The sequence below is a fragment of the Mercenaria mercenaria genome, chromosome 5 (assembly GCF_021730395.1).
Source record: "Mercenaria mercenaria strain notata chromosome 5, MADL_Memer_1, whole genome shotgun sequence".
NCBI lineage: Eukaryota > Metazoa > Mollusca > Bivalvia > Venerida > Veneridae > Mercenaria > Mercenaria mercenaria.
This window is the reverse complement of record NC_069365.1, coordinates 44246024-44273789: the sequence shown is the minus strand read 5'-3', so window position 1 is coordinate 44273789 and position 27766 is coordinate 44246024. Positions and strand designations below refer to the sequence as shown.

General features: G+C 33.1%; 1 protein-coding gene and 1 non-coding gene across 5 annotated transcripts in view; both read left to right on the top strand.

Annotated features, from left to right (window-relative positions):
• The window catches only part of LOC123557060 (glycine receptor subunit alphaZ1-like), a 121293-nt gene extending 114646 nt beyond the window's left edge, over positions 1-6647 (top strand). For 3 of the 4 annotated variants that reach the window (XM_045348266.2, XM_045348262.2, XM_045348264.2), the window contains exons 5-10: positions 2040-2266; positions 2696-2778; positions 3020-3151; positions 3607-3837; positions 4252-4406; positions 4759-6647. In XM_045348266.2, the coding sequence (XP_045204201.2) occupies positions 2040-2266; positions 2696-2778; positions 3020-3151; positions 3607-3837; positions 4252-4406; positions 4759-4935 (1005 nt within the window). In that variant the 3' untranslated portion in view covers positions 4936-6647. The remainder of the gene's footprint in view (positions 1-2039; positions 2267-2695; positions 2779-3019; positions 3152-3606; positions 3838-4251; positions 4407-4758) is intronic. The other variant, XR_008370976.1, reaches the window with a different exon arrangement.
• A 6602-nt stretch (positions 6648-13249) lies between these two features.
• Positions 13250-13340, top strand: Trnam-cau (transfer RNA methionine (anticodon CAU)). The gene is given in 2 exon segments: positions 13250-13286; positions 13305-13340. It is a non-coding gene; the product is annotated as a tRNA-Met (tRNA).
• The last annotated feature ends 14426 nt before the right edge of the window (positions 13341-27766 follow it).

Genomic DNA, 27766 nt, shown 5'->3' with positions numbered 1-27766 from the left:
TCTTGATACATTGTTTTTTAGCAGCACTTCATGACAAAACACAAAACTTAATTTTGTCGTAGAATGGACACTTGAAATGATAGTTTATTAGATACTTTCACAAACGTTAACGCGTAAATATTTTGCTTGCTTGTAGAAGGAGAGTTTCATAAGTAGAAATTTTAAACTACAGTTTTGGTATACTGGAGTATTCATGTGTACACAGACATATAGTAAGTTTGATTAGATATAAGAGCCGCAACATGAGAAAACCAACAAAGTTCGTTTGCGATCTGCTTGGATATAGACCAGCATCCGCAGGGTTTTTATTTCATGATCTAAGCTGTTAGCTAATTGTTTCTCTAATTGCAGTAGGCTTTGAAAGCGAAAAGCATGGGTCCTGAACAGACTGCGCGGATGCTGGTCGCAAACGCACTACCGGAATATTGGTTTTCTCATGGCGCGGCTCATTTATTATGTATTAAAGGAATCTATTTAACATGTTCTTACTAAAATATTAACATAGAATATTGGCATGGAATAACTAATGAAGTACCTAAGAGAAAAGGAAAGTTTACCTTTGTAAAGTACACTATATGTTTCACAAGTTTTCACCGGTTAATATTTATTATTGCTTTCGTACATATACGCAATAAAATATTTTGAAACAGATAATGCCTACATCATGTATAAGTGGAACAGCTCTTAAAGTAATATCATGGTTTATTTCCTCTTCTGTAAACGATTTTAAACAAATTACAGAAACATATGTTTTAATAACCAAACGAATATATACCCACTTGGCTAATACAATAAGGAATGTTCGGGGAAAAAATGCAAGCAATATTTGCACTTGTCCATTGAGGATTGAAACACAACTGTAAAACTGATCGTTTTAGTTTCCTTCAGTACAAAAATAATACATACCTTTGATTTGGGTACTGTCATATCTACTAGCAGTGAATGGTAGACAAGTTTGATTTCTTTGGAATGTTTTAAATTGTTATAGCGTTCCATTAATTAAAAAGTTATAAAAACCGGAATGTAATTGTGCCTCAGGGTTTTTATTTTTAGAATTCTCCGTATGCTCTGTATTACAAACTCAAAACTGAAATTGACTCTAAACGTAGGCATCTCGTTGAATAGAGATATAACGATATGAAAATCCGAGCAGGAGTTTTTGTAAGGCAAAATATGGGAGTGGAGAAAGGTGATGCTTTAAAGGATTTCAGAAGAAATCTGCTTATCTATTCCGACTTTTAGAATTTCTGTGAAGACTGAAGTTTTGTAAATAGTGAAACTAAAAGTTAAAAAACGCATACATGCGATATCGAAATACAATGTACAAATTAACCAGGAACAGCTCAGATATCAATTTCTTCAACAGAAGAATTAGGAATTAGGTTTAATAGAATTTGATTAAAAAAGACAAAATCCCACCACGTCTTAAAATATTTTGAAGGGAATAGTTTTGTGCTTTTCTGAATGCTGTTTACCTTTAAATATACCGGAAAATAGAGGTCGAAAATCGGAATCTTAAGCTGCAGTTCTGAGAAGTGGCTAACGAGGAAACAAGAAATAATGTTGTCGAAATAGCATGATTACTTCTGAAAAACAGCATAGTTGAAAAATATTTTTTTACAAACCCAAATGTATTACATTTTGAACACCCCTCGAATTAGAAAGAAACTCTTAAACTATGTTTTCACAATAATTATTCAGAGAAAACAAACACCGCCCTGAAAATGAGAGAAAACAGCAGGTGCACAGTTTATTATACTTAACAAAGGAAAGATGTTATGTATCAACACATTCCTTTTTTGGAAGAGCTTATTGTCTTATTTTACTAGAAAAGGTTGATTTGTTGATAATGGATTCTAGCAACCGAAGATAATATTGCACACATTTAAAAAGGACAATTAACGGTAATGTCACGATAAGGAAATTAGTTCTCTTCCTACCACTCTTTTCTTCCGTTTTGTCTCGTACTTTACGTACAATGTCATTAGCAGTTGATGTGTTGCCTTTAATGATTATAGTACTTGTTTATCAAATTATAGGACTATTCAGTTGGACTGTTTCTGCGACAAACTTGGAACGACAGCAGACTCGCGTATCGGAAAATTCCCAAACTCAGGTCCTTGGAACTTGATTCACGCCTAATGGACAACATCTGGGTTCCTGATTTATTCATTGCCAATGAAAAAGATGCTCGATTTCATTTAGTTACAGTGCCGAATAAGCTTATGCATATTTATCCAGAAGGACGGGTACAATACAGTGTAAGGTATCTACCTGAATATTTTGGTAGTTAAATATGATTATACCATTATTATGTCTTCGTAACCGAGTGGCTACGATCGCTCACTTGCCCATCACATATGTGGGTTCAAAAAACTCGCTTGAGGATGCAGGCCAAGGTGGCTGACGGAAGGTCGGTAGCTCCACCCGTGGCTGAAACAATGCTCTGAAGGACACCTGGGGTCTTCCTCCACCTTGAAAAGCTGGAAAAGGCGCCATATGACATATATTTGTGTCTGTGACTCTAAAACTCAACAAAATTGTTTCAAAGGTCGCTCATTTAATTGTAGGAAACAAAAAGTGTACATTTGTATAATGCAGAGTAAATGCTGGCAGCCGTAAAAAAAACATCGTTATCAAATACAATTTATCAGACATATCTGGTAAAGCATAGCACTGTTAATTTATTTTGTAGAATATCTGCGACATTACAGTGTAATATGGATCTGAGGAAATACCCACTTGATTCACAGATATGTTATGTCATGATGGAAAGCTGTAAGTATCAAAGATCGTATCAGTTATACGTATTGCTGTCTTAGAATTGTATTATTTTGGTTGTATAGTTAAATTTTTCATTAGTCACAAGTAGTTGTTAATAACATGAATATTCATGTAGGGTTCTAAGTGTTTTGATGAGTAGTCTGTCGGGATTTTTACATACAGATGTTAAATTTTAAAGACAAGCATATATTTATCACATCATGTGTACGTTAGTTTTAAAGGCGTATGTTTTCAGACGGTTACAGTACAGATGTTCTTCGATTTCGATGGAATCCTAGCCCAGTATCCAGAGACTCGAGGCTGCAGTTAGCCCAATTTGAGCTTGGCGATATGCGAACGTATCAATGTGATAAACAATACGTAGCATGTAAGTTAGATTGAAATTACTAAATGCCTCTGAAGCACTATAGCTAGTAATTGAATGAATGATGATGTAAACAAAGCAACGTAACACCTTGGCTGTACAGGTGGTCCTTTCTGTCTAGTAAATACTGAACAAGAGTTGAAAGGTCTGTCGTCCTTCAGTTAATATGTTCACGTATATGATATACGGGAACGACATGTTTTCTCATCTCTTATACATAAATATTTAATAAACAATTATATTCCCATACTGCAGACAGTTATAGTTAAATGTACTTGTGTCATCATATAAAAATTCCGAAAAGAGATGATCTATCTGTATTTTGTTTTATGCAAATGTAAAACGTTAAAACAGCGGCATCACGAAAATTCAACTTCAAACCGTCTAGTCATTTCTGGAAAACTTACTTAGTCAACTTATATGTATGCTATTGCGTTTTGTCATTTTCTCTGTTTCAGTAAATTACACCTGCATCACATTGGACTTTGAGCTGAAGAGAAGTTTTGGCTACTATATAACACAGATATACATTCCGAGTATACTGATTGTTTGCCTTTCATGGGTCTCATTCTGGCTGGACATGGATGCTGTACCTGCTAGAATATCTCTGGGATTATTGACTGTCCTTACCATGACCACACAAAGTGCTGGCGCTCGATCATCTCTTCCTAAAGTTTCCTATGTTAAAGGTCTGTTAACGTGTGTATTGTTTTGGGTAATTAGTATTTGATCAAACCATATTTTAGCAACGTTTTATTGATGAGGAAAAGGTCCTTTAGAAACGTCCATTAATGAATAATTAAATTGTAATATTCTTCCAAAGCAACACAGTTTTGGGAAATTGACATTTTTCAAAATTCTTGTTACATGTTGATAGTCAAAGTTTACTTCATTTGTTTACTCAGACAGTCTTGCTGCATTTTTAATAGAAAGAAACTCCTGCCATTTCATTTCTACCCATTAAAGAACAAAAGCTGTTTTACTTCAAAACTTAAGGAATTGAAAACAAAAATATTTAACTCTTTTCAGTTTACTAACTCGAAATCAAACATTATTGAGGAATATTTAGAATTTTCTAAAATTATATTTTTATCATTATTTAGCAATCGACATCTGGATGGCAACATGTTTGCTGTTTGTATTTGCCGGTTTGATAGAATTTGCATATGTAAATGTGCATTCACGTGTGGAAAAACGTCGACGTCAGAGCTGCGTTGGGTCTCACAAACAAAATAATGGAAACGATCCTGACAATGAGGTTAAAGTGAAGCTTTTGTTACATAACACCTACATACTAGTAGTAAATCGCGCCATCACTTTATCAAATCAGTAAAAGAAAAAAGAGTAATGGCTGTGTAAACGACACTCATTCATGGAATTAAAAGTTTTATGTTCACTACGTAGAGTATAAATGATACTATTGCGTATAACTTATTCAGTATTAAGTAGTTTCTGTCGCTCTTTAATGCAAACATGTCAAATAATTTTATACTTCTCTTTAACCAAATACATTATGTAACGACTTCGTTCCAAATAATGTGCTATTAAACTCAATCCCAATTTCAATATCGTACTCATGTCCGTTTTGTTTAGTAATTTTTACATTTTAGGCTGATTACGAAAAGAGACAGCAGTCAAGATTCCGAATGTTTATGCCAAGCAGAGAAAAAGCCAGGACATGTGATCGAATATCAAGAATTGCTTTTCCTAGTGTTTTCTTTGTGTTCAATGTTATTTACTGGTGTATTTATGCAATATGGACACCGGAAAATACCACATTTTCTTGAAATACAGTCGACTTAAAAAATTCTGATTAATCAAAAGTCCAACATAAACAAATGTTTGATGGTAATGCTCAGTCTTCAGAGTTTGAGTAGATGCTAGTTCTATTACGTTCAGTATAGATGATTTGAGAGTTGCATACCTTCCACAGGGAAGGAAACAATATTGAGTGATACATCGATATATTTAGTGATAATTTGACATTTCAAAGAGAACCATTGCTAACATGTATTCAGAATTCTTAAATTATAATGCGACATGTATGACTATTTAACAATTTTGTTACGATTGAAAAATGGATAAATACTTATTTTAATATGCCTAACAATGCTTTAATCATCACAATGATATTATGTTGACGTCAGGTCGAGGTGATATTTAATGCAATCGAAAAATTGCACTTTTAAATTTGATCAAATATTTCACTTAAAAACATGTTTAAAACGAAATATCACATAACTGTCTAAATAAATTTACACACTTTCTGGGTTGTTTATTGGCTGTGCAGAATAATTCGCCACCATTTACGCGCTGATGGAACTTTATTACTTTTTCCGGTCCTGACGTACATAAACAAGGTAGCGTGACGACCTACCATTTGACGCCATGCACCAATAAACAGTTCTATCATATTTATCTACATTTTACAGTAAAAGATATATAAGAATCGAAACAATTAATAGCACAATCGTGTTTTATTTATACACTCGGGCGCTTATACGTCGTACAAAATGATTTCACTCAGGCTGCGCTCTCGAGAAATTATTACGCCCGACGTATATCCGTCAATCGTGTATAAGTAGTGCTAGAACATGGGTTTTTTTTTCAAGTGTAGATCTGTTTAATAGATAAAGGCATCAAGGCTATCCGAAATTGTATCAAACACAGACTGACACTTACTAGACATTATAGAATTGTTTCAAAAGTTGGAGAACCGTTTTCCTTGTATGCTGGACGGGATTTTTCCCGTGTTTTCGTCCGTCAAACAGCCTGGCCTGTAAGATGACTCGCATGCTGTAATTTATGACTGAATTTGTAAATTCATACGCTACTATAACAAAATAGTGCTTAAACGAAAGGCTTTCGTTTTTTTCTTCCATTATTTGAAGAAATACGGTATGCAAGAGAAAGAGCAAACAATTACCCTCGAGCAAGAAATGTCTGTCAAAACCTTTTATCAGTGGAGATATTACCTGTCTGTTCTGTTTTAAACAGATTGAGTACTAAAAGTATTGCTTACTTACTAGCTGCAGATAATCGAGTTCAAATAATGGTGATGATACTTTTAATTATCCAGTAACTACATGCACATGTTATTTAATATCATGCTCCTATTTAGAATAATAAAACTAAGGATCAGTTATACATACTGGTAGGGCTATTAGCCTGTTTTTTTTATACAAATTGAAAAACATGACAAAAACACACATATATAACGTGTACACAATGCTGTCGCAAAAGGCAAAAGCATAAATGTCAACGTGAACAGACCAGACGACAATATATATTTATTTACAACAATGATGTTTAGAAATGTTTCTGCAGAAAACGAATCTTTTGAATCAATAAAATGAAACACTGGTAAATTTATATGCTTCCAGAATCTTCGTACTTAACCTATCATAATTTTGTTCTATAAGTTAAATGAATATACCAAAATGCAAGTGTTTTATTGACTTTTGTAAACGTATGAAATAAATGTGACACAGTAGGATACTATTACCTTTTTAGTTTTTCTATGTAGGCTAGTATGCCTATGTGTATAACGTGAATAACGTTTCACAATGACCTGTTTGAAGAGAGGAATGTCAAAAAGACGAGAAACGTTGTGGCAATCAAATAATCTAGATTTCGACTCCATATGAATATACGAAAACATTTGCTTTACTTTAACCCAATCAAATCTAGTCTGCATATATTTTGCCTAATAGCCAAATATGCTTCCAAAGGTTTGAATAATAATAGTCGTATAAAAGCCTCCAGTTTAAGTTGGATCTAGAGGCTTGAGTGATGTTTGCTAACATAGCTTGGTTCCTTTTTGTGCCACCAGTTTACCTGGCTACTCTATCTGATCGTAATGAAAAGTTTGCCTACCTTATTGGGCAATATCTTTAACAGTTCATTTATATGCACATCTTTACTGTTTCCGCAATGTGTGCCTGCTACTCAGGAAGAAGTAGAATTTGATTTTCTGAGAATATCTGTGATTAATCAACAACAGGAAAGTACCCAAACGGTTTCTGTGTTTGCAATTATGTGTTAACATTAACGGACTTCTGTGTCGTTTTTAATACACGGTAGCTAGCTCTACACATTATTCATGAGAAGAAAATAGAGAAAACTAGTTTGTTTAGGCTTTGAACTATGTATAATGAAAATGTCCAGCATATTTAGTCAGGCACTATTTTGTTTATATGCTATTAAACGACCCGGGAGGCAAATTTTCAAACACCTTTTGTACATTTAGAACACTATTTTGGAGTTGAACGTTTTCGTAAACATTCAGCCAAAGTCATTCCTTTGATGGATTTTACGAAGCTTACTCTATTCTAGACGCCATTTAATGAATGAATGAATTAATTAATTAATTAATTAATTAATGATGAAATCCCAATTACAAATAAAACGCTGATTGTCGCCATGTACATTAGACATTTAAACCAGACATCAGATATTCATTGAAGAGAAAAGAGCAGCCGTTGACTATTCCGTAATCATAACATATTTCCAAAATCACAGATACTTAAACCTTTTTTAAGAAAGATAATGTAAGTCAGTATTAATCTAAAACAAAAACAGAATGAAATATGATTTTAGAACAGAAATCTTACTTTATTCTTTCAGAGCCGAGACAATAACTCACTGAAATTCTTGTCTTTCCTTGCCATTAATCATTTTGTCGTCAAACTAAACAAAATGACTTTGGGAACTATATATATTTACCCTTTACCCCAACGCATGAAGCTCTAATGTGGCCCTTCAAAGCATTGTCTCAGGAACGAAGGTCGAGTACCACCAACATGTCACTTGCCTGCTTTTTATCTTCCTCAGATGGAAGAGTTCTACAACCCGTACTAAGTTGGAACTTAAGCGATGGCGGGTTTTTTTATACTTGTAAAATAAATGGTGACATTATTGTCTTATCATTAATCAAAATGACAGTCGGCAATTCCTGTTTGGCTATGTATTACTCGTACGTGATTTATTTTTTATCAAGTGTAGAATAAATAGAAAATCAACATTTTAAAAAGATCTTTACGGAAGTGTTTTGTAAAATGTCAGTCAGGCTGACGGTTTTAGTTCTGCATTAATGGAACATGATTGTCAGAATCTGCATGCTCAAACTTAATTCAACAATGTTAGCTTTTAATAGTATTTATTAAACACTAAAAATGCAATGTTGAGATCGGCATCTAATATAATGTCAGTTGGGTTTTGTTTAGCAGTCCTCTGTAGTGTAACTATTTCCTGTCCGAACCTAACAATTCAGTAAAATGAGTCTATCGATGATTAATGATTATTTTCATATGTATCGTCTTTCATTTAAAAGCTATCACATGAGTTTGAATTACTTTCAAACGGTTAATAATATAACTTGGATGTAGTTTCCAAGGGTTAGGATGAAATAGATCTTTGTTTGATATTTATAAATAAAGTTATTTATCTTCGTTTTTTTTTTTTTTTTTTTTGTTATTTAAAAGGTAGTTTTAACATAATGCATTGACAACAAACGCTATAATCTGTTGCGTGAAAGAAATTGTGAATGTATTTTACAGACTGATTTTTGCTCATGGTAGGTAGGTTTCAAAGCATGAAGTAGACACTAAAATAGATCCGTTTTTAAATTAGTAAGGTTTATGTAAATTAAATCAATCAGGTAAATTTTATCAATTAGTTTAATCTTTCTATATTCATTTTTACAAGTATGCAATTACAGTATATTTCAATTGAGCAGATAGCTTTAAGAGTATTCGATACTCCCTCAACGTGAAGATTAATCGCCGAAAGCCATAATCGTAGAAAGAAAACAAAATCATCATATTATCCAAATTGTTAGCAGAATGCATTTTATTTCAAGAGAAGTTATTTTCTGGTCGTAATAGCTATGCACAAAAAAACTTACGATAAATAGAATCCATAATATATTCTGTATAAGATCACTTATTGCACGTTATAACCTTTCTCTTAGCTTATGTATAAATAAACATCTCTAAAATATAATTTCACTATACTGATGCTTTAAAGAAAACAACTAATTTTATAGCTTTTTTGTCAGTATAGTGCACAGCGTAGACACATATATGTTCTAACAAGATCAGTATATTTTGAAATGCGGTACCAAGTGCTTATAGTCACAAAGTACTTTGTCTTGTCTTGCGAGACTGAATGCAATGAGGGGTAATGCATGAATATGTTTTAAGCAATTTAAACTAAAAATATAAGAGTTTAAATTGATGCAACTGCTAGTATATCAAGGTTACCTGTCTTTTGAAACGCAGTTCTTATGACGTTGTTTCACTGGTTACCATTTTATTGGCATTACCGCGGACAAGAAGTAAATTGGTGGAGAAAGCATACTCATTATTGCAGGAATGGAATGCAGTCAAAATATCTAGCCACTTCCATCTATCTCAAGCGAACTGATTGACATGTAATTACAGGTTAAGTTGAAAGCTTAGTCGTTGTTGTCAATCAAAACGTTCGCATGAAACTTTCAGATGGCTGTATGATTTACTACTTTTATTAATTGTAGGAAAAGCAGGATATGAAACATTTGTCAAAGTTAAATAAAACAAATAAATTTACTGTAAGAAGACAAATAATTGTCCGACACTTTAACAGACTGTTAAACTAATCGCCTGTTAAATTTTGTAAAATACTGAGACAGCTGAACCAGTTTTCTGTAGTTTAATTCATGTTATTTCAGATTCTATGAGTCTATTGTAAAGACATTGTTAGTATTATAGAATGTTAAGTAATGTATTGATTCCAGTGTGTGGTCCAGCTAAGATACTTATTAGATTTTCATAAGACGCTTATATTGATCTAATTAATTTCCAACACAGCCACCGACTTCAGTCAGTGAAAAGAACACACTGTTTTAGCGACCACTTGCCTACTGGATTCCTTAAATACTGCATTGATGTTTTAGACAACGGTGATCACTTTGCGTTATGAATGCTTGAAGCTTACGTTTATTAAGTGGCTAGCATACGCATATAACGAACAAGTGTTTAATTTTTGTGAGAACAATTAAAAAGTTTTACATGTAATTACAATATTCAAATCTGTTTTAAACTGATAATGCAAAGCATGCCTTCTATTTTACAAAATTACTTTTAAAAAACATTCATGTATTCATTTTGTTAATAACCAGTTATTCGACAGCAAAAATGGTGTCCAACAAATATTTCAACTTTTACATCCGATTTTCACTTACTACTGCCTTGAATTGCACAAAGAATAAATATACTTTTGCAGTATTACTGCTTGTACAGTTACCTCTCTAGTTGCATTCCTCAGTCATATATGCTGAATAAATATAGAAGACTACTGACAGATATGCGTCTGTTTTCTAAACAAGAAGCTAGTTCGCACGATCAGATAAACATGCAATTACAAATTTCTCGCTATATAATAGAACATTCTTGAACTCTTGGAACCCAGGAAAAGCTTAATTAAATATTGTAGGTATATTTATCTATGCCCGGAAATGTACACCGAACAATACTATACAGTTAATTAAAACCTTTACCAGGTAACATGTCTGTCTAGATAGACATTAACTATATTTGAGCTGCGCCATGAGAAAACTAAAATAGTGCGTTTAAGACCAGCATGGATCCAGACCAGCGCGGATGCGCAGTCTGGTCAGGATCCATGCTGTTCGCTTTTAAAGCCTATTGCAATTAGAGAAACTGTTAGCGAACAGCATGGATCCTGACCAGACTGAGAGGATCGGCAGGCTGATATGGATCCATGCTGGTGGCAAACGCACTATGTTGATTTTTTGATGGCGCGGCTCATTTGTCACGGCAACATAGATTCATGACATATTATTTGTGATTACTTTATGAAAATACCAACAATGCTTTTTCTTACCTACAACAGCTTAAAAATTATAATTATGTATGTCTTATTATAAAAATCAAACGTAATTCAAATAATTATATACAACTTTTCCCGTATGAAATGAAACATTTAGACCAAACAATTGTAAGCTTAGTATAGAACACAAACAGGTTTTAGCATTGCAGTATATAACTGTCTGCGAAAAAACTTTTTGCAGTCGGCTGCAAGAAGAATCCCGAGATAGATAAAATGTTTTACGTTATATCTCCTACATGTGAGCTGAAAGCATGTTAAGATAAGCAACCGTTCCGTGCTGTACAATTTGTTTTAGCTGACACAAGCCTATTACCACTAATCATAAAAGAAAGTTTACCACTACAATGCAAGCCTTAAAGGTTTAGCCAAAAAAAATCCTATCAAATCTGAAAAACAAAAGATGCACTTGAAAAATGAACTTGGATGAAAACTGCAGAGGTTCCAGCTCAGACAGTAGTAATGTGGTACAGAATAACTCTCGCGGAAAGCCATTCTACTCGATCCGTGGAGGATGACCAAAGGAGTACCAAGGCTCCGACTCGAAGTTTCTTCGAGTCAGCCGTTTTCTGTCACGGAATTTCGCTATCCGAGGATTTCACTCGAAGTTACGAAATCCAATTAGCGGAATACACATCTGTATTGATAACTTTTGTTCCCGAGGAATTCCTTCGAGTGACCCCAAATAATTACCAGTACAATATTTATTGTACATGCAGTTCATGGACATGAATCTGCTTTTTGATGGAAATGCCCAGTCTGTTTAATCTTCTAAACAATATTTTAATGTGCTTTGTTTCTACTTGTTATACACGTGATTCAGGTTATACATGAATCCGACATTACTTATCACGCCAAATAGTATTATTCTGGTGCATAGTAGTCATTTTAGTAGTCTTGACACGTGTTTGTAACATACGCAAACGTCTACAGACTTTTTGTAATTTTCGAAGTCCCTACAATAAACTTGGTGGGGATAATGTCTAGTAATATAATTAATTCAAATAAACATAGATGTTCATTAGAATAATCTGAATGAAAACGATATGGTCATAAACTGTAAATCGTGATTAGATTTCATTTGTTTCTGTGTCCCTTAAATATGTATATAAAGATTCAACAAGAAACAATTATTAGTTTTCTCCAAAGTCGAACACGTCCTAATAGACTAGTTATAAAATCATTAATCTTTGAAACATTATAGTTCAGTTTCATTTATTTGAAACACCCTTGTTACATCGGTGATGCTTTCCAATAAATATGAAAGAACAAAAGATTGTCTTTTTATTTTAAGGAACAAAGAGTTAATGTAGTAACTACCTCTGTCGATGCATTAACGAATAGACTCATGGAATAAAACTATTAGTACATTAGGTTTTTAGATATAACTGCTTCACAGCAAACTGACAATAAACCACTTGCCTTACCAACTGTTAGCTGAGCTTCACTATAAAATATATTAAATTTATCTACCTTCATGTTCTAAGTTATTTCAAAAGGAAGTGTTAAATTAAAACGATGCATTCATAACATTTATATATTTGACCAATGATGATTACTCTTATCAAAGTATCGAGGCTATATCAATATGAATACATGATCATTTAAACCGAGGAATAAACAAAAATGTGCCATTATGATATAGAATGAGATCAAATTATACAGGAGCATATACAGAATTTTGGTTTAGGAGACACAGTCTCTGAGGGTCGGTGGGATGTGTGTGTGGGGGAGAGGGGGGAGGCTGGGATTAGTATGCCCTCATAAACTTGGTTCGATAATGTGTATTTTAGCATGCACATTTGACACAATGCCGTACTTCAATATCTATTTTTTAAGAAAATCAATTTGACTACGTTGATAGCTTTTTTATATGCCTGTTGTTTCTGGGATTATATTGTTATGAAAAGGAAAAGGGAATAATGTCTCAATTTATGCTATTGCTGAATTGTAGATTTTTTGTTGGTGTTAGTAGATGTGGCATTAATTGCTCTCCTCTCCCTTATAATTTGCACATTGGTATGAAAACAAGTATTTTGTGTTCTCTTAATGTACGAGCTGTATAGCTTAAACCAACAACACTATTATATTGTTTTCCTTCGCATGCACAGCTTTTACAACATTTTGTAAATTGTTTCTTTATGACATGTCTACACAAAAGAACAATTAAAGCGTGTTCAGATAAGACGTTTTGTGTTATTCATATCGTCAATTGCCTCGGTAGCGCAGTAGGTAGCGCGTCAGTCTCATAATCAAACTAATACGAGCCATCTGAAGGTCGTGAGTTCGATCCTCACCCGGGGCACAGTATCTTTTACAATTTTGTAATAGGAACAGAATAATATGAATGAACAGACATTAGAACCCTACGCTAGCCTAATTGTATAATGTCTTCTTATTTTTGAAAATGTGTTGAACAAACTGACAACATTTAGATATAAAAATGTTTAACGAAATACGCTTCCCTGATTTATTCTTATATATTTTCCTTCTCATTTTTTCTAATTAATGAAAAGATAATTTCAGCAAAACGTTTTGACGCAATAAACACTGATGCGATTCAATAATGACATTGTTTATAATGTCTTAAAACCAAACATACTTTGGAGAAGTATTTAGTTTCTCGCTGTTTCTAGGGAGTACGGCTTTGACACTGACTACAATGACTTCGTCCGCACACATACCCGCCTGCTTAGCTCAATAGGGAGAGCGCAGATCTAAGGATCAAGGGGTCATGAGTTCGATCCTCTGGCGCGGCGTATGTTCTCCGGGAACGATTTGATAAAAGACATTTTGACTCAATGCATTCGTCTTCCACCTCTGATTCAAGTGGAAGTGGCAGTTACTTTCGAATAACACAAAATTATTTAGCCTACAGTAATATATTTTAGTGAAAAGATTCTTACTCATTTAGAATATTCGCGCTTAATATGTATGAACCAATACTCAAAACAAAACAAACAACAACAATAACCTCTCTTTCGTATCCTTAAACTACAAAATACAGCTATTGATGTAGGAACAATTATACACCTTTTGAGTCTCGTAAAAACGTCGTGATATTTTGTTGGTAATATAATTTATTTACACGATTTAAACCAATTTTCTTTAAAAATACAACACACATCTTTGGAATCTCTTTATATCCTACGAAGACATTTACAACATTTTGAGTCTCCTAAACGCATATGAGCGCTTCTAAAACTTCGACGAATAATATGTATACAAAATCCAGTTGCAAGTGCCCCTTTCCCTATGACCCATTCATCGAGCGCTTTATGCTATGTTTCGTACATATTCCTTTGTTTACAAAATGCATGTATCTCAATGTAAACAATAAATTGAACATTATCGTGGTAGTTTTTTTTATAATAAAAAGAGCGTTAGTATCAAACAAACATTCGTTTGGACTATTATTTAAATGTTCAAAATGTTGCTATTGTGAACAAGTATGTATGCATCGTGCAAACTAGTAGCGTAACTAATATTTTGTGTAGCTTCCGCGATTGGTTCTACAGCTGGTATATTATCATGTCTAAAGCTAAGTTAGTATTCTGGTGAAACTTTCATTCATCTATACTCTGCAGGCCTGTTCACCAGTATATTTAAAGATACTATGATGCTACTAAATCTTCAATATGCTGCGAAAAAGGTTGTTTCCTTTGTCATGCAAAGGGCATCGTATATTCAATACCTTTTAATTTTTGTGATATCCAACTAACTATAAAATACATTGAGATGATTTATGTCTACATACCGAGTTGTGACATCTCCGAACTAATTTCAGTTACCTGTATGACTTTTTTTACATTCTGCAGTATATAAAAAATAAGTAAACTAATGAAAATATTGCATTCTTTTATTGATTAATTAAACCATTCGTATCTACCAACACGTCACTATATTTATGTTTTGAAGTATATATACATTTTTACTTTCTATGTATGTTAACAATCCAAAATGTGTTTTAGTAATTTGTAAAGAAGAGGCTGAAAAAACATTTATTCATAAAAGCATTTGACCAAAATGAAGTTTATGTAGTACAATTCTCCATTAATGTATATGGCGATGTATATTTCTATTTATACAGAAACACCTACATTTCCATCATGCTTCGCAAGTGAACCCTTTATCTGAGGAGAAATGTAAACATCTAATTAATAAATCATCTAATTGATAAATCTCCAAAACGTAATGCAAATAGCTTACATTACAATAATGCTGTTATACTTAACGACGGTATGTGTTATGTATTAGAGTGTAAAATGTTGTTGTTGTTTTTCTTACTGTATAAGGATTATATTAAACTGTCGTTTTGTATCATAATCATGTAGGCTATTGCTTTTAATGAAGTAAGTTAACGAATAAGTAAATGATAAACAGTTTGCACATTGTCAGAGAATATGGTCGCTCATATCGCTAAAATATACAAATACAGAGGTACCATACCAAATCTTCTTAAATGCGTAACATGCAAAACTTTTCTTAATGGAAGTGCTACACAAAAACGTATGTTACCTGTTTAGCACTGTGTTCCTTGTAGTTTTTGGAGAAGAATAAAATGCGTGTTATTTCATCTAGAGGGTAATTAGTCAGTTATATCCGCACAGTCAGGTAAACTAACGAAAGTGTTTTTAATGATATACAATAGAATATCATAAGAATCTAGCTAGCTTGAGGGTAACTGTTTAGACGGCAGATCCTTGTTATCACAAAACAGTTACCCGAGAGTCAGAAATTTCAATTCGCACCTTCAGCTAATGATATATGATTTTCTTTGCATACCGTATTCCTCAATTAAATAAAGATGAAAACCAGACAAATGCTTTTCTTCTAAGCACTATTTTATTGTAGTAGCGTATGAAATTACGTATTTATTCATAAATTTCAGCACGTGAGTCATCTTACACCCTAGGGTGTAAGACGAGTTTCTAGCACCGGCAAATACACCTGGATATCCTGTCTGGCATGCAATAATGATTAAATCTACTTTGTAGCTGAATAATTAAGACAGAATAATTTGACGAGCTTTTTTCAATTGAATTCACGATACCTACCCAATATTTTCTGTTTTAAATACTAGGTCTATTTCAGGAATTAGATATGTGCTTTGGGCAGTCGTTTAAAGTTTTAAACTGGGCAAAATATCAGGAATATGAGGAATAGAACTAAATGTTGATATGAGTACCTTAGAATAACTTTGCACAGGCTTAATTCCTCTGACAGGGCTTCAGCCATCAAGAAAGAGAAAAGGAACAGATAATACACCGGGATATCACCAGATACAATACACACACTACTTCAAAGTATGCGGTTTGAGTCTTGAAGAAATTTCCAGACAACAGAACAGTTGCGTAAGAATGATCAAAGTAGCAATTTGATAACATTATTTTCCCTACTTTTCATTTTTCATTTTATTTTAAAAGTTATTTAGCCATCTTTAAAGTGCACGCACGACGTGAGTACTTGGCAAAAGCAAACTACCTTATATGAAGGTAAATGATCCTAAAAACTTGGATATTTTTGTAAATTATATTATACACACTTCACCGATTTACATCCGCAATATTTTTTTTATTTCTAATGGTGTTATAGTGTAAGTAAAATTCATACTTGGAAAGTGCATTTAATTCTTATATCCTCTAAATGGCGCGTGGCGGCTATTACGTTCTTTTAAATTCGAACACTTTATCTACTTGACCGTTTGCAATTAAAGTATTATTATGGATCGCTAGATATTTAATAAAATAGCTTAACCAATAATAGTCATTTTAATGTCTTAATGCTTGTTGTTGCTAGCTACTGCAATACTGCATAACTAATCTAAAAGCATTCTAACTTTACTGATGCGATGGAGAATTTAGATAGGAAGCATATGTGATTGTCTGTTATCAAAAACAGTGTTTAAACACCGTTGCTACTAAGAAACATTTGTTTCCTTGCAGGAGTTCAATTTCATTACGACATTTATAATGCTAGAGGGAATAATTGATTTTAAGGAATATTTTATAAACACAGACTACACAGACCCTAAGGTAATATTGTCATGATTTCAATCTTTGAAAACTACTCCTCCTCAAGTTAAAGTAAAGAAACAGTAAACTTTGAAATGCACGTTGCATCCAGTGATATAAACTTTATAAAGTACTTTCTAGACTCGATCGTGTCTGCAATCAGTTAAAGCAAATACTATCTTTCGTTTTACTTAACGTTTTTGGTGTCTGTCTCTTTAAATTACACATTTTGTACAAACAAACTATTTGTTGTCTTTTCTTATAATTTCTTAGTCTCTACAATTACAAAATGCATACATAAATAAACTTTAGTTCAGACTTTTAGATATTCTTTTGATATTAGGCAATTCTTTACAAGACATTAAGAGCAACTCGTCAAAGATAAAAGAATGGTCATGGAAAGTCGAACACTACTCACATTTGAATAGCTTCTTGATTTCTGCAATATCTACATTAAAACTAAACTTGGCAGAAGGCAAAAGTCTGCATACTAACTGGGTTTAGTAAGTATGCACAACATTCCCATATAGTATGCCGTAATATTTTGTTTCTTTAGCAAAGGAATGTCTTATCTATGAACTTGTATTAACTGCTAAATGTCATTTTTAATATCTTGTAGTCAAGCAAATCACGCGGTTCAAAATTAGCTTCATTGCAATATATTTCCTTCAATTCGAAAATTATATGTTTAAATGTAAGGGACAAATAATTCTTATTCGATTATACAGATATTCATATCTGAAAACATAAAACTGTTCGTAGAAAAATGTCTGAGTTTTTATCAAGGTTTCTCCTTGTAATGCGCCAGTAAGACCACGAACTGCTGGAAGTGTCACTTTATGTGGATTGCAAATAAAACAGCTTCAGATAGTTGAACTAAGGTCTGATTTACACAAGTATACATGCAACAATTAGAACAATACATACATGTAGCTTCAGATGGAAGATAACTACATGTATAATGTGTAGTTTGAATATACCGCTACACAGTCTGTGTCTCTTCATTATATGAAGGGAACCAAGGTGTAGTATTAATTAGCTTATAAAAAGAAGTTTAACTGAGCAAATAACGGTAGGTTTAGTTACCAAATTGAAAACTTTTGTAGTAAGTTATTAAAAATCGTCAATGATTAAATATATAAGTAGCAAATACATATTTTTTTTATAATGACGCGTTATTTTATGGAATCTATACTGTATCATTACCTATTATTCAAAGAACAAATCTTTGTATAATATGAAAGAGGCCAAGCTTACAGTTTCGAATGGGCGCGTTATAATGTCGGCTATCATTAGTATGATCTTGATATTTTAAAATATTCGTGTCATTTGCGTAATCAAATATAGTTAACAGTCCTTGACTTCAGACTTGGAAATGATTTCTGTTCATAAAATCACAATCGAAAACAATCTAAATGCTTTACTTATATTATTAAAATCAAGTGTAAATGATTGCGCCTTTGTAAAAAGACTTAAATCATATTTCTCTCTGTACTCATAAAATGAAGATTATGTGTACTTCGGTACTGATGAAATTTGCATATAATCCTTTTATTCATCACGAAAATATCATTATTCAAGATTAAATTTGCTCTAATGAAATATTGATCAATATCAAGACAAATGTAATCCTAACCTAAACATTATTGTAGACGTATATATTACAACAATGTATATCATATACATTCTCTACAAGAAAATAGTCTAAGAGACCTTCAAAAACCTAAATGTAAGTACTGAAAGATTTACTAATAAAATTAATATATAAAGAATCCAAAAAAAAAAACTTTTTTAAAGGATATGCTGACCGAACGAACTTGAAGGAACGTAGTGGCAAATTAGGAATTAGGAGCTCCATCCAATCTGACTAAAGTACTTGATCTTCTAAACGAAGATCTGAGAAAGACCCATTCACATTCGTCTTCTGTATATTTTGGATTTCAATATTGCTATTTTTATTTTCGCAAATCTATTTTATCTGAACCAATCAGACGGCTTGTTCGAATGTCAAAGAGTAAGAAAATGTACAGTCAATCCAGGGCTCGAACCCGGGACCCCTCGTTTACAGAGCAAGTGGCCTACCGACTGAGCTAACCGGCTATCTGACACATTACGACATAAGAAGTGTAAATATCAAAAATCAAGGCTAACTAATAACTTGCAAAATGTTGTAAGTTAAGCTCAGATTGGCTAGCGAAAGGGTCGTCAGAACGAGGCTATCAATAGCTCGTTCTCAGATCATAAGCGTAGCGTAATAGGAGACGTACTTTAGTCAGAGTGGTGCTCCAACCAGCATATGGTAGATACTTGACCTCATTAATAGTACAAGGAGAGAGGAGGGGACTTAAGAGTAGAGGGTTAGAAAATAAGGCAAATTACAACACCAACTAACGAGACAATATACAAAGCGTACTATAGGAAAAACAAAACAAATTGAAGATACTGACACAGCCGCGGCACGCTTAGCAACCTCTTTTAAGCAAACTGGGAGTTGGGGATTTAACGCCTGTCAACCTCGAACTTAAATTTTTAACAAGTCAAACTGGGCAATGTAATAAAAATAATTCGATTCTCCGCTCAGAAAGGCTCTAATTTTAGTGACAATCAGATTGTTTAAAACTAGACATATAATGAAATATTCTAAACTGAGTAAAATACTAGAATAAGCACATTTCTGCAAGAACTTTTAAGAATTAAAAGAATAACAAAAGCAGCACAAATTCAATATTTGAAACTTGGATTCAAACCATTCAGTTTAAAAATTGCTAACATAGTTAAAACAAACTCCGAAAGTCAAAACTAGCAGCAAACAATATACAAGTTGCCAAACACTTTATATTTACTGACATAATATTTTCTTAGAAAACTATTGTTATGATATTAGTTTTCAAAACGGCGGTTATCTTCGCGACAGCGCTGATGCATGTTGAGAAATAATGTAAAACATCATTTATTATTTCCGAGTCCGTTCAGCAAGAATGAAATACTGTTTGAAGCTGTCATATCTTTAGAAATGATTTGCTTTTAATGATTTGACTGAATCATGATAAGGAAACAATCTTAAAGACACTTATTTATTTATTTATTACCTGTGAATTCCTGAAATGAATGCTGGTACTAACCAGAGCTTTTGTGTATATAATGTTTTACAAGTGTTTGTATAAACGATGCGAAATGATCTTATAAATTTATTTATTCAAATCAGAATAAATTTCACAACTGCATATGTTCTACTTGCAGTAAAAGGTCATCCCGTACTTAGCATAAATGTCCATTCAAGATTAAAGTAGAAAAACATTCTATTCCCGAAAATGTCATCAAAGCAGTAACATTCACTGTGACTTTCCCTTAGACATACATTACCGCCCAATTGTTTAAAACAGTCTACAAAACAATTTAGCACACGATCCTATATTTTTATCTGCAGAATGTGCCAAGTATAGTCTTAAGTTTTAAAAAATCTTGATTAAGTCAAATTCTACATTGTAGAACACATTTTGATCTGAACCTTTAAAACTATCATAAAGCCCTCAGATAAAACTGCATCCAGTATCAATGCTTATTAGTATATTTATCTGTCTGGGCTTTACTGACAGCAAAATGTTTAGCTCAAAAGGGTTTATTTTTACGAAACAGACAATTATATATTGCTCCAATTAATAGTGCAGTAAACACAGATTTGTTCCGACCACACTGTTCTTTGCAATGCCATTTCTCCCTAGATACTGAGAAATTACATGCCAACATTTATGCCAGAAATCATCCCAGAACTAAATATCCATCGAGACAAATACAAATTGCGTAGATTATTTGTGATAACTACACTGCTTTGTCAGTATTTATTACAAATGTTCTGGGAAAAACTTACAATATTTAGAATGACATTAATCAAGATACTACAAGATATAAAAAAACCCTCTAAATGCTGTTCTTTTGAAGAATACATCATATAAATTCGACCACTGATTTTAAACACAATGTTTACGTATTCAGTTTTATCAAAATTGTGCATACCAATTACCTTTCAGTATCCAGAAGATTTATATAAGCATGTTGAATATATATAATTACATATACTCAGCGTCACTGAAAAGTTACCACCCTACTGGCCCTTATATTTTAAAATTCGCATTGAACTGTGTTAAAAGCATAACACGACTGCGTTTTTGACCCAACTGAGAAGTCACTGGTGTAAAGATTTGTCAAATCCGATGAACTCCATTTGAGTTACGGGCTGCACGTGCAAAATGACTTTTTCGGGCAAAGTCGACGTGTACTAAACTTCCATCGCAAATTATTCATCGCACTTGAAAGTTAGTCGACAGACTAAGAGAAAAACGTTCAAAACCAGAATATCTTTGCTGATAATGCCACGTTTAAGGGACGATCAACGTCATCAGATCATTGGCATGATTGACGCCGGACTTTCATGTCGTGAAATTGCACGTCGTATGGGCTGTTCTCACCCGACAGTCATGAAACGGGTTAGGAGACATAATTAGATAGGGTCTGTGAGTGATAGACCGCGCATATACCATTAAAAGGTGACGTCAGTATTGTTTAAAAAATAAAGAGGTATATATAAGTGGTAACTTTTCAATGACGCCCAGTACATAATGAATATTACATTTAATACCATCTGCGTACATAAAGCTGGAAGTAAGAAATAAAATCTATATGAAGATAACTGGAAGCATAGAATGCAACCAAGATTTGAGTCTAATGGAAAGTGCAACAGCCCTCACGCCCGCTAGCACCGGCTTAATCAGAACTCTATTACATAAATATTGAATGGACTCGATGATGCCAAAGGACCAGAAAATATAACAACACTGAATCCAAGTATACATGACATTGATAAATACGTGTAACGAAGCCAAAGTTGTATTTAATATAAATTGGTGGAGTGCAGATTTGTAGAATTATCCTTTTATAATATTGTGACATTTTAAGCAAACTGTAAATGATAGTGGATAAAACACTTTAAGAATTTGATTCAGAAGGTGTACATTTCATATCACATATCCACAAGCTTTGTACTTTAATACGTACCAAAGTTGTCATGAATGTTAGATGCTCCTATAATTAAATGAGTGTACATATTGCTGTTTTTGGACTGCAATAGTGCATTAGCAACACTTATTTTACGATGCAAGTTTTCTTTTTATAGGTGAAACAAAGCATTGCCATTTTTTCTAAGCATACTTTCGCATGTCAACGATAAAAGCCCAAAGGGATATTTCTTTGTCGAAAGAGTGAACAGCATTTAAAGGCTCATAATGCCTTTGTTTAAAATGCGGCTGCCAAATTGTTTGTTATGAACATACACTATATTAATTTCTTGTTAAATCCTATTTCTGATAATTACTTTCATCAACATTTGTCAAAGGTTTGAATATTGCTGAATAAACTAGAAGGTTGTAATGAATCTATTGTTTTATTACCTCCCTTGATAGCTCTAACTATAACATTTCATGTGCATTGTTAAAGGTAGTAATTTTCTCACCAAGTAAGCACGCATAACATCAATTTGAAAAAAAGCTGTTTTTAAGATAAATTTTTTAAGCATTATGGACCTTAAAACATGTATGCTCTATCAAAGAGCTTTTATCCAAACACTTTAATAACGAAAATGACACACACAAAAAATGAAATCACATTCTGGTGTAGTGGGGGTAAGAATTCGAATTGTAAATTAAACTTACAGTGCAATATGCATGACAAACATCAGTGTGAATTACATGTACATGAAGTGGATTTTTTGTTGTTATTTACTGGGCATATTTAATGTGAGAAACGTTCAGAAGCCAAATGACTTGTAGTTTGTTTTTTCCTCATACATAATAGTGTATTTAACAATTTGTGCGTATAGAATCTATAGATACTTTTGGTCTGGCAATGCGTTTCTAAATTCGTTCATATTTGTACAAGTTTAATTACAGAGTCATAATTTTACACATTCTTTCTTAGTTTCGGTCAAGGGAAAGGCCATTTTCGTGGCAGATGGTCATTTAATAACATGTTATACATAATTACTGCGAATATCTATTCCCGGTTGGGTTCATAAGTCTCTGTGGAAAAGAAAAAGAAAATATGTTTAGTAAAACTGGACAGTCTTTATGTCTGTTTCTTTGTCTGAGTTATACAAAATTCTCTTCAAAGATAGACGTAACATTGATTAGTCGACAAGAAGTGTTTGCAATTCTCATTGTTCTAATAGTTTTATGTACGAGATAATATTTGGCAAGTATTCAGATTAAAATCATGTATGATTGTATTTCCCTAGACAAAAACAGAGGTATTTAAACAATGTACTATTACATAGAAACTACACTGTGGAGAGTGCTTCAATTACATTTAACCATGTGGTTATCTATTAAGAATGCTTATATTTACTTTATGTTTTGTATATAGAAAGATAAACAAAACGTTTATTTTCGTTTTAGCTAATATCTTTTGAAATAATGTCGAAGGCGGCTCTTTCCGAGAGATTGTGCGATCTGCGCCATTCACGAGATTGCTTCGTTCAAAAACATCATTAGAAACTGGACACCAAGATTTCAGAACGAACCTTAAATCATAACAGCTAAAACTTATTTTCAGACGGTAAAGATCAAACTGAACCAACAAAACTAAATGATTGTTCCTGAATTTAAGGATATTTCAAATCAAAATCACAAACTATATTTCCATCGGAAGGCAATTTAAGATTTAACCGGGTTGTGTATTTTTCGGCTATTCTATCAAACTGTTGAAAAGATCGACATCCTGATGATTATTTTGATTTTATGACACATATTCATTATAGTAAATTATGCATTCTGTAGCAACTTCTGTTAACATGTAAATGTAAGCATTGAATACTATTTTTAGACGCGTTTGGGACTTGCTTCAAATCATCCAGTAACCGCTAGCGCGGTCGATGGATTTAAAAGAATTCATAATTTGGTTTCTACCTGTGTCAATGCATAAAAAACATTATGTTTTTTAATAATATGATATTATGTACGTATTATGAAAAAATGATATTGTAAATTAAAGAAATATAAGGCAGTAAATGAAATGCTTACATAAAGGAATTAGGAGCTGAAAACTGAATAAGATTTTATTATTATAAGATAGCATTTTTAGGAAAATAGGAAAAATGTACAAAGAACTTATCCCTATCCTATTCTGCCGTTACTGGGGCAAGGGACACTAGATTTGAAAATTCCACATATCTGAGCTGGTACCAGTGCGAAAAAAAATCATTAAAAAAATTCAGTTTTGATCAGTTTTGAGCGGATGTATTGCATTATAGCAAGTGACCAGACAACAATAATGGTGGGAAGAAAAGTGTCTCTTAACTGTTTATTTTTTCCGCAAATTTGAGCTGAATCTGGATGGATGGGTGACCGTTTCCATTTCATGTGACTTCCGTTACCTCAGGTAAGATTTTAGACCCGGCCGTCTACACGGCGCTAGGAAAATCGATTCAAGCAGATATTTATTTTACACAATAATTACTCGTACGCAAGAATCCTTAGTTCTTTAAACATCATAAATAACCAGTTGAATATATATGTCTGTAAAGTACATCTATCTATTTTATTTAAAAAAAAGTACCCGGGCCAAATGCGTAACTGGCCCCTGCCACTTAAATAATAACGACTGCTAGAGATTTCCAACGAGCTCTGATTGTCTGAGTCTTTACCTGTGTCTACGTCACGCTGCGTATATTTAGAATATACTACTGCAGATGAAAATTAAGGTAGCAAGGTACACTTAGATTCGAAAATTTTGGGCACGGCCAAGCTTACATGTAGCGAGTCGCAATATTGCACCTCCCTAATGAGCAGAATCAGGGTGGCCATTTTATAAATGCATGTTTTGTGCTTTTAATTAATGGCAATATCAAAACTCTCATACAAGAATACAGAAAGTTATCAAAGTGAAAGTTTTACACCATCCATTAAAATAGCATGCCAAAATCATCAATTTTGCACTTTTTGAACAGCCTGCAATGACTCCGCTGCAGAAGCAATGCCCGATTTTATTCCCTACTGAACTACAGGATATAAACGGAATGGGGGCCCATCCAGCTCGTTTTTTCACAAAGTAGCGAAAATGTTCCTGAGTATCAATCAACAAGCACGGAGCCCTTCCGTGATTTGAATTTCCCGCGTCAAGGTGATTCATACAAAGCCAGCAGCAGTTAGTTTTATAACTGACATCAGAATTTTACATGTATCGTCTGTTTAAATTTTCTAAAGAATTAATAATCATTATCTCTTACCTTAATTTACAGACATCCAAAATCACGCGAAAATCTAATTATTACAAATATTGACGGGGGTCAAATTCGAAGTGTACCCTGCTATCTTAATTAATCTACTTGAGCTCATGTAAAACAAGGGAAGGAACACAGTCTAAGAGCATATTTTGTGACTGTCTCTTGTCTATAAAAACAGTCGTGATTTTTTTTTACTTTATTGTCAAACTATGGGCCTTTCATTTGAAGATATATAATATAATTTGTCCAAATGTTTGTGTTACAAGAAATCTTTTGCATTCATTGTTTGAAAATGTGAAAAATATTTGCCGTCCTAGATTTCCATTCTTATTCGTGAGGATGCTGGCACAAGGGTTTCAGAACGAGGCTTAGCGTGTGTTTTGTAAACAAAGAAAAAATATTAAGATGGTAAGAGGGTTTTGGGGTAACTTGCATGCAATGCACCGCAATAGCAGTTATAGCTTTATTAGCCTTTTTTTCAATCCAATCTTCAAAATCCAATCGCTCTCCGGCGACATGATGCTCTGCATCAAAATTTTACTTGTAGAGTTTGTTATGAAATGCTGTGGAAGCGGACGTAAAACCTGCACCCGAGACGGGCTCTGCCACTAGGACAGGTTATCGAAAGGAACTCTTTGTGTCCGTAAATTTTAAGTGATAAATCTGTCAAACATTTTCAACAAAAGGCAAGCAAGTAAGAATAAAACTATGTCACTGTTTTATACTTAAAATATCATCATTACATTCACCCTTACGTCTGCCAAATATTGTAATTCTGAAACAAAATTTGGGTTTTTGTTTTTTTTTTTTTTTTTTTTTTTTGTTTTTTGTTGTTTTTTTTTAACTGATATAAATATTGGACAAAAATAAATAATACATAATATGAAAATAGCAAAACAAAACACTGAATGTTTTTTTTTCTAGAACAAGAAATAGTAATCGTTATATTGTTACACAGGAACTAGAATCTTCTCAATGTCTACAACAGTGTGTCATAGTCAGTCATAAAAAGAAATGTAGATAAAGTACTAGAGTTCAATCAATGACACAAAATATAATCCAACCAAGGCCATGATGCTCTCTATGTATATTTGTGTGTCTTTACTAACCCGTCAATCTTTTTATCTGAGTTTTGTTGCATTCTTGTATATTTACACAGTCTACGAACACATGTATACATTTTAATTTGGACTAAACTGTGAACGGTTTACGAACAATGTAAGAAAACTAAGATCGTCTTATTCGTAACAGGTCATGTGTCCACATGCATCCATTGAAATTTGAATGAAATAACATGTGCCAAAGGTGTTGTGTTCATTATTTGTATTTTGAATTGCAATAGATATAGAGCTTACAACTTTGTGTTAATAAGATTCTATCGAACAGAGAGGCAGTCGGGCAGTGGTTATCAGGCTAAAGTCGAGTTCGATTCTCGGCCATTACTTATATGCAGACTTGTGGTCGGTAATATACTCGAATTAGTTTAATACATGTATCCGTATTTGGCAGACTAAGCATAGAATGGATACAAGAGAGGTAAATAAGAAATCTGCATTGAGCTCAAGTCGAAATGAGTTTTTCCATCCTTTTAAGGTTACGACTTGACAACTACCCACGCTAAACAAGAAACATTTAAATATATTTTTCATGCTTTATTTTTTTTTTATTAAAACTCAAACAAGCAATATACATGCTAAATAAAGACGGAGGAACGTTTCTTCATCTATAATAGTAATAGTATTCTGCCCGAACGTCAGTGCCTATCGTTTTTTTCCTCGCTTTCTTCAAGGATCGAGCGTTAAAGTTTTCATCGAAAGCATGAACGTTTCATTAGATTTTAATTCAAGAATTCCCATTTATCATGTTCATTGATGATGACATTTTTATTTTTTCATGCACAGAGGCATGTCTTCCTATGGCATTTTCCCATATTAAGACGATGATTATTTTGCTATTGTATCAACAGAAGATATTGGTGATAACTTTTGCAAAACGTACCTGTTTTACTTAGATATGTGTCTACGACACATAAATGCGTTTAGCTTAATTTAAGACAGACCTACTCCATGCCGCTAAAGAAAATCCTAAAATATCTAGTACAGTATAATACGCCGCACTGTGCACAACAAATATAGGTTTGTACTGTCATTCATTTCAAAATTTTAATAGTCTGCAGTATAAGCGAGGTAAAGCTTATAACACTTTTAATCAAGCTCTTTGCTTACAAACTGTACATCATAATGAGATTTTCGCTCTAAGTAAACGGAAAAGGCATAGAATTCTCTCAGGTCTTCATGTTACCAGACGTGTTTTGGTGTGTGTGCAGTGAAATAAACGACCATCTCTTTGATACTATTTAATCAATTCCAAAATGTTTAATCTTGGCACCACTACAGCAGATCTCTATATCATTATTTATTCTGTTAGATCTGCACTTGACACACG